The sequence below is a fragment of the Embiotoca jacksoni genome, unplaced genomic scaffold (genome assembly GCF_022577435.1).
Source record: "Embiotoca jacksoni isolate LCO1_2020_lvr unplaced genomic scaffold, fEmbJac1.0.p SCAF_87, whole genome shotgun sequence".
NCBI lineage: Eukaryota > Metazoa > Chordata > Actinopteri > Embiotocidae > Embiotoca > Embiotoca jacksoni.
The window spans coordinates 69,078-84,146 of record NW_027185444.1 but is presented as its reverse complement, the minus strand read 5'-3'; the positions used below and the strand labels follow the sequence as shown (position 1 = coordinate 84,146).

At 41.1% G+C, this 15,069-nt stretch overlaps 2 protein-coding genes across 8 annotated transcripts in view; both read right to left on the bottom strand.

Annotated features, from left to right (window-relative positions):
* Positions 1-1,555, bottom strand: part of dlg5a (discs, large homolog 5a (Drosophila)) — a 41,522-nt gene extending 39,967 nt beyond the window's left edge. For all 4 annotated transcript variants that reach the window (XM_069139946.1, XM_069139949.1, XM_069139948.1 and 1 more), the window contains exon 1: positions 826-1,555. In XM_069139946.1, coding sequence (XP_068996047.1) covers positions 826-1,129 — 304 coding nt within the window. In that variant the 5' untranslated portion in view covers positions 1,130-1,555. The remainder of the gene's footprint in view (positions 1-825) is intronic.
* A 3,979-nt stretch (positions 1,556-5,534) lies between these two features.
* On the bottom strand, positions 5,535-14,943 carry anxa11a (annexin A11a). Of its 4 annotated transcripts, none has more exons than XM_069139935.1 (15): positions 14,786-14,943; positions 12,411-12,701; positions 11,495-11,577; positions 10,480-10,866; positions 10,280-10,367; positions 9,322-9,416; positions 8,878-8,991; positions 8,627-8,717; positions 8,228-8,307; positions 8,074-8,130; positions 7,897-7,990; positions 7,612-7,707; positions 6,611-6,669; positions 6,349-6,471; positions 5,535-6,221 (listed from the first exon to the last, which is right to left on the bottom strand). In XM_069139935.1, exons 2-15 carry the CDS (start codon positions 12,697-12,699, stop codon positions 6,162-6,164), a joined length of 1,716 nt encoding a protein of 571 aa, XP_068996036.1. In that variant the 5' UTR covers positions 12,700-12,701; positions 14,786-14,943; the 3' UTR covers positions 5,535-6,161. The 4 variants fall into 4 exon arrangements, with proteins under 4 accessions (XP_068996036.1, XP_068996039.1, XP_068996037.1 ...); XM_069139938.1 differs by having other exon boundaries at positions 10,480-10,725; positions 14,786-14,940; XM_069139936.1 differs by lacking the exon at positions 14,786-14,943 and adding an exon at positions 14,075-14,664.
* Positions 14,944-15,069: the final 126 nt, after the last annotated feature.

The window sequence follows — 15,069 nt, the reverse complement described above, 5'->3', positions numbered from 1 at the left end:
AAATACACCATTGGGAAAACAAAACAAAAAACAGTCCGATCTGTGATCGTTAGGATACCAGCGTGGCGTGCTCTCTACCCCATGCTTTTAATGCGTGCAGGCTGCACGCACACACCCATGTCCAGGTCCAGGTCGATATGTGGACCAACATGTTAGTGGTGGTACACCCGTTGTCATGGAAACGAAGCAGGCTACCTAATGTGCCGTAACCATATCACGCCAACTAGAGTTGGTGGTTGATATTTAGTGAAATGCCGTTGGTTCAAACCAATGCACTAGTACCAAAGGCCACATCAGGGAGAAATCACGGGACCAGGAACTGCTCAAACCAAATCAACGCCATGGAGGTTTGTTATCTGTGCATTGAGGAGAAGGATGATTTTTTTTTTTTATGTTTTTTTTTTTTTTTTAAAGTCCGGTGCAATAGATCTTACAGGCTACAGTCAAGATTTAGTTAAAAGATTAAAAAAAAAGGTTGGTGCATTTAACAGAGCATTGCGTTGCACTCAGCGAGTTCTGATGACAAATGTAGAGGCATGTTGTATGGAACACCGCTGCAAGCCCTCGTAACCTTCACGTGCACCTTTACTGTCATTCTGTATAGTTTCTGGTTGATAGTAATAAAAAAATAAAATATATATATATTTTTTTTTTATTATTTTTTTTTAAACCAGCTCGCAGTCTTACTGCTGTGCAGCTATCCACACATGTCTTCTTGCGCCAGACCACCCAGATAGTACCCGCGGCGAGGGCTCCGCAGCGGCCGCTCCACCCCAGATACAAAGTGAAAGCCCGTTTCGGAGCAGTCCGCGCCGCAGCTCTTACCGGTGGAGTGGTCCACGGGTCCTCCGCAGTTGTTGCCGAACAGGGCAGCGTACAGGTCAGGGTACGCCTTCTCCAGGGCCACACACAGGTCGAGGAAATGGTCGCTCTCCTTGTTCATCAGCATCTTCAAAAGGTGGTCGACTTTCTCGGCGCTGGACGAGCAGTTCTGGTCCAGTTCGAACCTATCGAGTTGACTCAAGGCACCAGAAACTATCAGCAGCTCGATCACCCGGTCCGCGTCTGTTATGGACTCCAGTAAGTTCTGGTGGCACTGGTCGAGCAACTCTTTGTGCTTTGGCTCCATTGCTATCCGCTGTAGTTCCGTAGCTTCCCAGCTAACCCGGACGGCCAAGTGGATGTAATATCCTTACCGATCAAAAGTACCGAGCGATGATTGAACTTAACTTATCGCGGCTTGCAGAAGTTCGCCGGAGCCACCGCGGCATGAGGTTGCACGAGAGATCAATTTTTATAGCATGTTGAAAAAGGCACAAGAAGCCATATTTGTTGCCCAAGGCTGTTGACTGCACTAAACAGCAGCGATACATTTTTCCATCTTACTAATGTGTGGCAGTTCAGGTCGTTTTTTGCTTCCGCTCGGAGTACGCTTTAGCCGAACACCCTTTTCTCTTCTTGTGTAGCATTTCATGTGCCCTTTGCCGACTCAACTGCTGGCAAAACTCACGTAACTCCGCCGCTGATCCTCAGTTACACTGTATCCTCCGCCATGTCTGAGCAACTCAGCAGCTGCTGCCCGCTGTCAATCAACGTGCCGTTCAATGACCATATAAGGTAAAAGAGGGCGGGGTGTGACACAAAAACACGCCTATTTCTTCAATGGGCGTACACATCACTCCGTAGTACGTCGGAAAATTCCAGGTGGAAAATATGAGAATGGAGAGAATATCCATGAAAATCGAGATATTATATATAAAAATAATAATAATAATAATAATAATAATAAAAACCTGTGTAGTGGTAAAGGTGGGTAAAAATGACCATATCCCTGAGAGGGAAGTATCTACAATAAAATGCACAATCCATTTTTCAGTTGTCTGATAGAATTACCTACAAGTACTTTTTACTCTACACAGCCTACTTTATTGTTTGTATTTTTTTACAATTAAAAACATGCTACCTTTGTAAATAAATAAATGAAAATGCAATTACTAGATATAACCCCCAAGCAGTATATAAAATTAGCTCAAAATGAATGAGCCTTCAGGGAACTGACCCAGGGGAGGAGAGGTTGAGGAGCCTGTAGAGCTGGCACTGGCTTGAATGACTTCAAAAAAAGACACAAAATGAGTACAAAAGGGCCACAAAATGACAAAAAACAAACACAGAGGGACCACAAAATATTCACAATGTTACAAAATTACCACAAAGAGTCACAGAGGGGCCACAAAGAGATGAAAATCAAACACAAAATAACACTCAAGTATTATAAAACAGCCTCAGCCATACAGAATGCCCACGGTCGCAAAATAATCACAAAATGACCTGAAAAAAATTGCAAAAAGATACACAACCGCCACAAACAATGCCAAACTGATGTAATACAACGTCAAAGACAAACAAAATGATACTAAACATCTGCCAGGAACAGAGCTGAAGACACAATAGGACTACAAATGACCCGGCTGTGTGGTTTGCGATCTAGGTTATTTTCTCCTTTTACATGTCTGTGAAGAGGGGCCCATTGTCTCATAATCCGTCCACGACTCGACCTTGGCAGACAACAATAGTGCTATGCTAAACAGACAATAATGCAACAGCAGCACGTATTCAGTAATATAATATATAATAGTATACCCCTCACAGGAGCCCTTTTCTCCATTATGAGTACTTATGTACACTTTTCATTTTCAGTGCAGGAATTTTTGCTGATGATGGTGTATTTTTATACTGCAGTATTGCTACCCTTACCTAAAAGATCAAAATGATATCTTTGTGGTTATTCCATCCATGCTTAAGATGAATTTACGTCATCAAAAATCATGTCAGCCTGAAATAGTTGATAAACCAAGTCTTGATTCCTTATTATAATCTTTTGATTTAACACAAAGACATTAAATCAGCTGATGATCATCTTCACTGGCTACATGGGAAAAATTTTTTAATGCACTGATAAAAAAATATATAAGAATTCTTATTCAGTCCTTGCATAATGCTACTGCTGTAGCCACAGGCCTATGCACCACGTTTCTATATCCAAAGCTGCACTGCAACCAATTTCAGTCTAAGATAGAAGAGGGCTGTACGCCATTTGTAAACATACAATGCGATACGCGAGAGTGACAAATGAAATGTGTATTTAAGTAGGATTTTGGAAATTGAATATGATGATGATGGATGCACTCTGCTTCCAGTCTACAGCTGAATAAAGATTGCTGGCACAGAGGCAGACGTCTGCGGGCATACCTCTCAAACCGTGACCTTATTCATGCGTGCACTGAATCTCATTGTGACATCTCCAACTCTCTATCTCCCCTCCTCTCTGTCACTCTTCCGTGCTGGCTCCATAGCTTGTGCAACCATGTGCTCTCCCTTTGGATGAAAAATTAATTACAATTCATTCATATCAAAGGGAAGCAGGTCCCCACTGCTGACACAGATTGGACGATTGTGCCTGTACCCTCCTTCTGAGGACACACCTTTGAAAAGACAAGACAGTCTGATGCTTTTTACCTTGGGGGTATGAGTGAGTGCATTATTTAGACAACAGTGGTGGGGTTTCAGGCTGTCTGATAATTTACGGAAATACTTTGAAATAAATTTGTTCATCAGACAGCCTAGATCAGAACAGATAATAGCTTCATCTTTTATTGAAGAGACTGTCAACAAGCATAACCGTCATTTATCGCAGCCAAATTGTCTACATTTTTATGGATTTATTTTATTGCCAGTCTGAATACAGATTTAGCTGAAGCTGCCTGAGCTATGGGTTGCAAAAACAATTACAATATTATTCACTCACTTTTGACACGACTGTATTTACTGCGTCTACATGAAACACCCTCAACAGTATCTATTTTATCTCTATCCTGCAAGAATGCATGAAATGATAGTCTTTCTATGGTATTAAAGGGATAGTACCAACCCAAAGAGGAAGCAGTGACATGTTAAAAGAGTTTTTTGGTGTCATTTTTAAATGTAAAGCATTTCCCCCATCATACCTTAATCTTGAAGGCACTACGAGAAGATTCCTAAACGATTAGATCGGTTTTAAAAGACATTAAAATGAGCCAATTTGTGTTTTTTAATTAACAGGGAATTACACAGCCTTCAGCTGGACCCTGCAACAGATGAGAGATTTATAATCAAAATTATATCAGGACTACAAGCGCTGGCAGAGACATGCAAAAACCCATTGAAATGAACTTATAAAACTCCCCTAATGATATCTAAATTATCTTCACAAAACTGCTGTAATCGTGTCTAATCTTCATTAAAACTGGAGTTGCTGTAATCTAAACATCCATCTAAAGGCCTGAAAAGTGATTCCTGCAGCACGGCTGTTAACCAAGGTTCCCTCATACCTCTGACGGCACTGCAGACATGGTAGACTTGTTTAATGTGGCCAAGGCAGCTTTATGGATGCTATTAATTCCACGGACCCCCCCCCCCTTCATGGAGGTATTGATCGTAGTGCAGCCAACTCGCATACGCTACTGTAGCCAGCCAAGCGCAGAGCCACATCTTCACAGTCATGCGTGTTCAACAGCATTTTAAGGGAAGCCAACAGGACTTAATAAGGCACGTAGAGCTCCTCGTGCAGCCACACATGCTGGCCTTACAACCCTCCAGGAAAGAGGAATTATTTATCTGTATTGATTGAGCAAGATGCAAGAGGCTGCTTTAGAGTCACCAGCTGGTTTACGGCATTGACTGCGGGATTTTCAACACGTTCAGTGCGAGAAAAATCAAGACACTTTTTTGTGACCTTTATAAATTCAAACCGTGACCACGATTACTGACTTGATGCCATCATATCATGATTCACGAGTTATGCTCGTTAAAATTCACACTTTTGATGTGGCTATAGGGGGTTGAATAAAGATTTCACTGCCCTCTACAGGCAAACCGAGTGTACTACCAAGCATCGACAGTATCAGAGCAATCATGATGTCCTGACAGCTTTAATCAGTTGTACAGAGGAGACTATTTTTGGTGAGTGTTACTGCAAGCTTTGAAAAGTCAGACAATTGATTAAACTCTGGAACTACCATCAGCTGACAATTCATGTCCATACTTGACACCTACGAGGCAAGCCTAAATGAGACAATTAAAGCCTGACAAGTTAATCAAATTGAGTGTTTTACGAGTGCCCAAACATTTACACATTAGTTGCAATTTGGTTTTAAATTTGCAGTTAATGACATAAAAACTATCAGTGTATTAACATTTGAATAAAGACTTATTTTCGAAGCGTGTTTTCTGCAAGTGTTGTATTTACTTCCTTTAAATAAAATTATTTTTTTTTGTTTGCCCTCGGGTGCCGAAACCTCTGCATACAGTGGTAACTGGTGTGAATCCCCACTGATCAAAACCATTCGTGTAACATTTAGGGACTCATTTGCATGTGAACCAATGAAGCGATTTGACAGACATTTAGAAGGATGTCTGAATCTAAAAAAAAAAAGGCCTTTTCATAGAGTGTTTGTTGCAATTTTCTTGGTATTTTAAATGCAATAAACCACAAATAATTCCAGTGTACACTCGTAATATTTATTCTCAGGAGACCCATGATGACTAGATCGCAATTGATGAAATATAATGCTGAGTGTGACATGCTACACTGACAGGTATACGGTAAACAAATTGAAGTATCTGTTGCAAATGCGGCACAACTACAACAAACAGAAAAACAAAAGTAGATAAAATATAGAAGAGAATATCAAATTGCAAACATTATCTTTTACTTTGGTACTTAGCTGCTATGTATTGTGTCTCCTACTTTATTCAGCAATCCTGAAATAGCTGATAAAGATATCAGATATTTGATATCTGATCATATTGGCACAATTGAAATTAAAATAATCTTAAAAAATATATAGCTCTTAAAATTCTAAAGTAAGCGCTTGCATGTGTGGTCACGTATATTCAACTCAAATATCCAGCTGAGATATCAAAAGTGAAAAAATATAGAACTTTTTTTTTTTTTTATATATACTGTATATAGAGAAGAAAAATATAGGCAATCTGAAGGAGGTTCTTCAGCTATATGTTGCATTGGAAGCATTGGCATGGCATGCAAGTTTGCAGTTTGTGTATGGTGCATACAGATAAGGCAGGAAAATGATCTCTATATTGTATTAGATATGGTTTCGTTTTCAGTCGTTGCCCCCACAGAGCTTCAATAGGAGTTTCTTGTAGTCTCCTGATGTGTCTCCCTGATAAATAAAACAGAAACATCACCAAATGATTTGAACACTTGTCACACAAAAACATGTGGACTCGTTTTTTTTTTTTTTTATATATATATAAATGCAATGCTTTCATTTAATAATAGATACTTACAGAGATGTGCGTGTACAGCGACTTGCCGTAGTTTTTGACATACTCCTGGCGAATGTCCAGCATGTCAACCTCTGAACGGGAGACCATTATCCGGATCAGAGTTGTATCTTTGGTCCCAGCTCCCTGTAGCGATGCACACACACACACACACACACACACACACAGATACACACAGTAAGAGTGGCATTTAAATTAAATACTACGCTACAATAATTTAGTCATGTAGAGCAAACCCCTGTCCAAACAGCACAGGGTGTCTCACCTTCATGGCCTTGTAAAGTCTCTCAGCAAAGTAGACTGGTGTGTTTTTAATACACTTCACTGAAAGAGAGAAAATCCTTATTATCAAAGAAAAATACCAATACACTGATGAATTTTGTACTCTGTCGCTCCTTTTTTCAAACAAATTACAACTAGATGAGGCTGGAAGGTGAAGAGAAAAATCGAAGTAAAAATCACACGAGATGGAAACAAGCAAACTTAAAGCTGCATCAATATTTGTATGTTTTATGAATTCATAATGGCTAATCTGTTCGAGTCCATCCCCATTCATCAATGTGACAACTCCATTGTCTGAAGTAGGCGGTCGCTGTTTAAGCAAACAACCTCTGATAAACCCACTGCAGGATGAAATGCTATCTGTTGAGAAATGTGTAGGGCCAGATATTGTTGGCAAGAAGAGACAAAACAGAGCTAAAATGTTAATGTTACCCTCCGATATATATGTGCAGGGACCTTATATGTTAGCCATATCAACTTTATAAAAGTGATACTAAGATAGGGCTGTGTTTCTCAGCTTGTTTCCAAGAGTTTCTGCCCCCAAGTGGTCAAATATTGATTTAAGCAGCTTTAAAAGTAAATTTTATATTTGGGAAAAAATTGAAATCTGAAAATTGAAATAAAACACAGAAACAAAAAGAGTGGCAAACCTTCAACACTGCATTGCACATCACCTCACAATGAGAACATATGATGTAGCTGTGCATCACAATTGAATTGAAATTAAACACATCTAAAAATAGGTTACTATACCATAACCCTGAGAGATGTTGGCAAAAAAAAAATAAAAGAAAGAAAGAGATTATGCATTAAACAAGGTCCCAGCCTAGGTACTACAGTACATTTATGAAGTTAAACTAGCTGTAATACAGTATTAATAACATGAGCATGGAAAAGCAATTGTTAAATCTCTCTACAACTGTAAATAATTTGGAGCATGAGTGCCTTCTAAGAACAAGACTTGATATACGTGTGCATTCTTACCCACTGCCAACATGCCACTCTCAAGGTCTCCAGACATCTCCCTGTTGATGCTCTTCTCAATGTCCCTGCCACACATCTGCTGGTACTGAAGAAAAACTACACACACACACACACACACACACAGTAACAGAGTTGATCATTTATATCGACTTTATAATTTATATTATCAGTAACAGAGTTGATAAGACACTAAACTTTTTCATTTGTGAATCATCTTTTTATATTCTTCTAAATGTCGAACCTTATGTTAACTCGTGCTTATGAACATTTATCCATAAACTATACCTGCTCTGAGGTGGGGTTTGCTCCTGGCGCATAAAATAGCGTTGAATTTGGACTCATCTGTTCCCAATTTGTTTTCTCCCGCAGCGTACAGCGCCTATTAAGATGAAAGCAATGTTTAGAGAGCAGGATGTCTTTGAAATCAACATTAATTATAAATTAGAAGGAAGGAGACGTTACCTGAGCGTCTTGTTTAGCCAGCGAGATGTCAACATTCGGTCTTTCATCACGATTGCCCTGCAAAATACAGAACGGCACATTTCTTATTAGACCTCAAAAGTACTCGTTAAGATACATCGGGTACACAAGCAATCAATCCGCATCACGTCCGTACCTGAGCGAGAGAGATCAGGAGCCTGCGGAAGTGCCCTGAGGTATCTCCACTAATTGCATCCTCCAGTGACTTCTTGTATTCTGAAATGGCAAATAAGTAAAAGTTTTACGAAAAGAATTTAGAAAAACAGATCACAAACGCATTACTAGTTTCAAGCAAAAGTCACCTTGGAAGGCTGATGATGAATATTTTTGCACTGTAGTTGATAATAATCAGAATCTTTTTGTTTTTTTTTACAGGTGACATTGTGCGATTGCAGCCAAATCACAAGGCGCTGAATACGAGTTTCTTTATTAAATGGAATAAAACTGTTGAAACCCAGTGTTGTGATGTGGCGAGATAAAAGGTAAACAGAGCTGTGGAGGAAAGCTGTGCATTAACCGCCCGGGGGCATCGCACCTTTTTTGTAAATCTGATTTATCTCCTTGATTTCAGCGTTGGAGCGGGAAGACAGGATCTCTATCAGACAGGCCTCATCAGTTCCAGCTCCCTGTGAGGAAGACAGAGCAACGATAATCTGACCATTTATCCTCCGGCCGCCGCGTGGCAGCCAACATTCTGGGTGAATCTTCGTTCAAACCTACACCAAATGCGATTCTTTAACAAATGTCATTCGTCACATGTTTTCACAGCATATTCTGAGCAGTTACCTTGATGGCACTGTTGAGTTCGTAGGCATCAAACTCAGCCGGAGCCTTCAACATGGCCATGACCAGCTTCCTGAAGTCCCCGGACAGTTCTGAATGCAGGTCCTTAATCAGGTCCTGGAAATGGAAACGTGCTTGGAATAATTCAAAAGCATCATGGCTGCTGCTGTGAGAGAAGCTCTACGGCACAGCTATAATGAGCTTTGAGGACATCCAATCCTCTCTCCACTTTACTGGCAGTCCAAGCACCTGTTGTCTGCTTGTCACTATTATGCCCTCGGGGGGGGGGGGGGGGGGGGCCTGTATGTTTCCGTGTTAGTAAATGGTGTGGGCTTTGTAAACTTTTTTTTTTTTTTTCAAAAATATATACTCTACTAAAGGGCAATGGCATTAGTTGTCACAATAACAGAATATCAATTGAACTATAAGCATGAACAGGACTGTTACCTTCCCGTAGGAGGTTTTGTAAGCCCGGAGCATGGGAACTCGCTGCCTGTTGGAGCGACTCCCCAGTAAGTCGATGATGGCTTGCTCATCAGTTCCTGCACAGACAAGCCCACAAGTGTCAAATCAAACGCAAAAATGTGGATTCATTTTGAATCACGTTGCACTGAAAAATATCTTTCTAAATATGAACATCCACCTGAAGAAAATGAACTCTGTACATAAAAAAATTAAAAAAAAAGTAGTTATGGGATGCCTCTGACTAATTAATTAGGCGATTTGATTTTAAAATCTGTCAATTATTTTTTTAATTTTTTTTTTGCCTTACCTTCACAGATAAGTGAATCCATGCAACATTATTCTATGAAAAATCTTTACATATGCTCATGAAAGACAAAAAAAAATATTTGGAAATACTGTTGTTAGAAATGTGAGTGTAATTTTCAAAAATGACTTTTTACCCACTGCACTGAAAAAAATACTAATAAAAAAAAGATGACTCAACAAAACACTTCCTGGCTGACCTTGATCCTTGTCAGCCCAAAATAATTTACAGTTAAAGGTCAACTTCCCAAATCAACAACATCCGGTCCATCAAGTGCATCGGGAGGATTTTAGCTTTATAAGTGACTTAAAATCCCACTCGACTCCAAAATGTGTTTTGTAAATGCTGGTTCTCTTGGATGTTTGAGCAACACGGTACACAATGATTTACTGTATGCACAGAGACTAACAATAGAAGGTTGTTAAATTCATCAACTGAAAGTGGAAATGAACAGTTTTCAGTGATGTAGGCGATTTCTGCAGATAACTGAACATTTCTTGGGGGGGGGGGGGGGGCATATCAGACACAAATTAATATTTCAAAGCAGGAGTATTTCATATATTTTCTAACATATCTGAAGGGGATCTTTAAATAACTAATACGCCCTGATTAAAAGTGTCCATTCATAACACTCACCAAAGCCCTTCATGGCCTTCCTCAGGACTTCCACATCTTTGAGTTGGTCGGCTCCAGGAAAGTCCTTGATTGTTCCCCTGAATCCTCTCTGAGATAAAAATACAACAGTTTCCACAGGACAACAGAGTTATTACAACAAAGAGTCTCTTTCTGGCAATGCTGTGTAAAGAAAAAGTGTGAGTGCATAAAGTGTTTCTTACATTGACAGGTGGAGCTACTGGCATGGCTCCTCCTCCGTAGGCTGGCATGGATGGATTTGGTGATGGAGCCTGTGGGTACCCCGGCATAGGTGCTGGTGCTCCTCCATAACCGGGCATGGATGGGTTTGGTGATGGTGCACGGGGGTATCCAGCCATTGGCTGACCAGGCTGACCAGGGTAGCCCATTGCTGGGCCTGGGTGTTGGGGCATGGTCCCTCCTGGGTGTTGGGGCATGGTCCCTCCTGGCTGTGGGTACAGGCCAAATAACTGTTGGTTAGGGACGGGGGCACCGTACCCGCCAGGTTGAGGGGCAGGTGGGTACCCCCCATGGGCTTGGGCGAACATGGATGGGTTTAAACTCCCCATGCCTGCAGGGATCTGGTTGGCCTGTGATTTGGAAAGAATGGCATACCATAATACATGCACAGATGCTTGAAAATAATTTGATGTAAAGTACAGAAAGCTGGTCACACCTTTTTTTGGATTTGACTTATTTGTGGAATTTGCATTATCCACATCAACATTAAATGCTGTGTATCCTAAATTTGACTCCAAAGGAGAAACTGAAGTTTGTGTTGCTGATGTTTTGAACTTCTTGCAGTTGTATGATGTACAAGTATCCAAACAAAGTGTGACCACGCTAACAAAATGGACCTTCGTATATCTAATAGCACAAATGAGTTTAGAACAGAATAGAAAATGAATCAGAAAAGTAAAAGGGACACAAGTTGCATCACATCGATAGGTTTAAGAAGAATGGACAAGAATTAAAGTTTTGGACTGCTTTTCATGCCGGAGAACTCGAGACAGAAGCTGACAGAAAAATGGCAATGCTTAAGATTTTAGGATGCGTACTTTGAATACGTCTTACCGTAGAGGGAAAGGATGTGATATTCCATTAATGGCTCTGTAATTCATTCTAACTGGAATATTCATTGCAATAATCCGATGATAGTGCATTGCACGTATATTAAAAATTGCCTGGGCGCAGGTGATATCTTTAGGCTGAACTTACCATGCCAGCGCCGTATCCAGGGTTGGACATGCTGTCAAGACCAATAGATGGATATCCACCGGCAGGCCCACCTCCCCAGCTGCCTGCAGCAGGACACAAAGACAAAAAAAAAAACAGTTCAGGAAAGTTGAGGAAGAATTGTGCTACTAAACACCTGAAAAATTTGAAAATAGCTGACCGAGACAGGAATGACCCTTCTTACGGGAACTTCCTTTTTCTCGCTTTTCAACGAGTCAACAAGTAGGTGAAAGAGTGCTGGCGAGAGAGAATGGGAGCACTGTGTGAAATATGGACTGTGTGACATGGTTCTCTTAGCGACAGCAGCAGTTTGTTTGTTTTGGAGGTGGGGGGAAAAAAAAAATCCAGTCTCATGATCCTTGTTTCCGACAAACGACTGACTCATCCTTTAGATTGAGGATGGCACCGGAAAGCATTGACTCCGTTTCACTTTAGCTTCATTTCCACATTAAAAAAAAAAAAAAAAAAAAAAATCCCTTTCTCACTGAGGGTTTGATTCATAGATCATTACTCCTTAATGTCTGTCTGGTAAATACGAAGCACAGCCAGCAGCTTGTTAGCTTAGTTTTAGTATAAAGGCTGGAAATTGAAAAACAGCTATCTTGCGGCAAAACTTTGTAGAACCACAATGTTTAGTTTGAATTGGATTGAACAAACAAAGTATAACTTTGAGAACTTAATAATTTTATTTTTTTTAGGCAGAGCCATGCTACTTGTTCCCACCTGCTTTCAGTCTTTATGCTAAACTTGCTGGTGGTTGTAGCTTCTTTTTTTTTTTCCACACATCAAGACATAAAAATGGTATTAATCTTCTCATATAACTCTTAGCAGGCCAGCAGAGAAGCATATTTCTCCAAATGTTGAAGTATTCCTTTAACAATGTGGCGCAACGGCTTACCTTGAGGTGGTGCCTGTGGGTAGCCTCCGGCCTGTGGCGGGTAGCCTCCGGCCGCTGGCGGGTAGCCTCCGGCCTGCGGCGGGTAGCCGCCGGCCTGCGGCGGGTAGCCGCCGGCCTGAGGAGGGTAGCCGCCAGCTTGAGGAGGGTAGCCGCTTGGCTGTGGAGGGTAGCCTCCTGCTTGGGGAGGGTAAGCTCCAGGCTGGGGTGGGTAGCCTCCTGCTTGGGGAGGGTAAGCTCCAGGCTGTGGTGGGTATCCACCTCCCTGAGGGGGGTATCCAGGGTAGCTCATTGCTTTAAACATGAAACAGAACAGTCAATTAAATGGGCTGCAAAAGATAAGCCATCACGAAGAAAATGTAATAGACCTCTTGTGCAGTTCTCTGTAGGGGGCGCTCTCGAGCCGTTTGGCCGCGCCCACTCGCGACTCCGCTAGAATATGAAATCTTTCGCCGGGAGACGTGCGCGTATCCACTTTCGTGAGTTTTTGAATATGATAAAGCCTCCAAAAAGGCAAATCGCTTTACGTGAGGAGAAGAAGAAGAAGAACGTCCAAGAACAAGAACATTTTTACGAAAAACAATAAGGCTTTCGCACCGATTCTCGGCGCTCGGGCCCTAACAAAGAAAACTCTCTGTTGATGGCACCTTTAAGACGTATTGCCATGGCGACAAGAGTTAAAAAACAAACAAACAAACAAACACCCAGCTGTAAACCTGCTCCTCCACATGTTTCCTACTGGACACAATTACTCATTGACCAAGACATGAGCAATCTGTATTTTCCAGAACTAGAGCAAATGGTATGTCTGCTTTTAAAAAAAATGTAGTTAGCTGGTTGTTAGGCATATACTAGTCTGTATGTTACGAATTCCTTGACTCTGTGATTTTAAGTTAACCTGAAGGCAAACAATTTACAGCCATTACCTAAAATAATTTTGTAATCTAGTCACTGCATTCTTTACGCGCGAATGCAGCAATGTGTCGCTGCAAGCTAATGAAGGGCAGACTCCTCATTTCAGGGCCGTTGGATCGCAGACATTTTCTGTGGCGGGACGGCAAGGAAACTTTCATTTTTGGTCTGTTGCAATGGACCTACTTGTTCCATGGTAAAACTGACTCCGGTGGACTTAAACGGCACAGTGTGTGCTCTGCTTTGCATTTTAGACACACAGGAAAAAAAAAAAAAGAAGTTGCTGCATTTGAATAAGGCCACACATGGCAAATAAGAACCCCCCCCCCGAAATACAAAAGGTCCGACCAGGTGAGATAGAAGCATATACATTCAGTGACATACATTCAGTGACAACGGCAACTATTTTATAACTTCCTTTTCAATTTCTGTAGATAAGAGTTCATGCAACGCTCTTCCTCGTCTCGTTCCTCGCCCCGCCGCTGATGTCCAACTGAGGCGATGTGGAAATTTGGTTTGTCTATTTCAGTGTTAAATTGTTCAGGGTGGAAAAAAATATATTCAGGTGCAAAAACACACACACACACACACACACACACACACACACACACACACACACACACACACGCCATCTAAGACCTTTTGACACTTTAACCACACTTTAACCACAAGGCCCACAACACCACCTTAAAGGAGTTGTGATACTTGTTAAAGATGTTGAAACATTTCAGGATCCAAAAAGAAAACGAACTTACTGATTTAAAAGTCACTGTAGTCTCCTAAGTTGTTATAAAACCGTGACGGCAGGCCCATTTTAAATATTCAAGGTGTGTCAGTTCACTCAATGTGTGACTTATGTCAATCAGCTAAATACTAAAAAAAAAACAAAAAAAAACAAGAAATGAACTCATCTTGGCAAGTACATTATGCTAAACGTATTACGATGGTCGATAGAAACAAAGATTTCGTTCACGAGGTTCATTACAGAGGACTAAGTATCCAAAACAACGCTGCTTCGGGCCTGTACGAACCTCTTTTGAAAACTAGCTCCTTAAATTATCCTCCCAATCCTATTTACATAAAGTGGCTACGTTAGTCCCGTCAACCGGATTCAAAGCGGACTTAGCTATAAATAACCGGACGACAAAAAAAAAATAAAAAAATAATAATAATAATCAAATCGAAGCTACGAGCCAGACGGGTTATTTTTTGGGTGGATTATTTTTTTTTTTTGAAGTCTTGCACGGCTGAGCTAAAAGGAAATCACGTTGACAGGCCAGCTAACGACAACGTCGAGACGCTGCAGAGTAAACGTGAAGCCACGAAAAGACTTCCCCCCCCCCAAAAAAACAAAAAAAAAACAAAACAAAACAACCCCCAGTTTGCCGATGTTCATCGTTCACTGCTCGTAAGCCCATTTTGAGTGGTTTTAAGTTTCAGGTTGTTGTTTTTTTTCAAGCACTTACTTTCGGTGTTTTTCTCAGTCGCTTCCTGGAGAGGGACGGTATTTTCTTTGCTCGGTCGCCGTATAGACTGTTTTTTTTTAAGTGGTGTGGGTGGAGCTCGGAGTTTCCATTTGAGGAACCCACCCCCGGTTGCAAATCGAGTGACGGACGAGCTCGTAAAACAAATTCACCGGCGCGCAACTATACGTACGTGAACGTTAATGGCGTGACGGAAAATGCAGACAGACCCGACGTCGCTTCACGTTTCGCAATAGGTCTATTATTTGACAGGCGTCACGCCTAAA

What these genes read in the sequence shown, in the direction of transcription:
- anxa11a (XM_069139935.1), bottom strand. Translation starts at nt 12,699, where the DNA reads ATGAGCTACCCTGGATACCCCCCTCAGGGAGGTGGATACCCACCACAG. An exon ending in CAGTAGCTCCACCTGTCAAT is followed by an intron (nt 10,368 to 10,479) that starts GTAAGAAACACT and finishes TTTTTATCTCAG; the next exon opens with AGAGGATTCAGGGGAACAAT. An exon ending in ACAAAACCTCCTACGGGAAG is followed by an intron (nt 8,992 to 9,321) that starts GTAACAGTCCTG and finishes TTCCATTTCCAG; the next exon opens with GACCTGATTAAGGACCTGCA.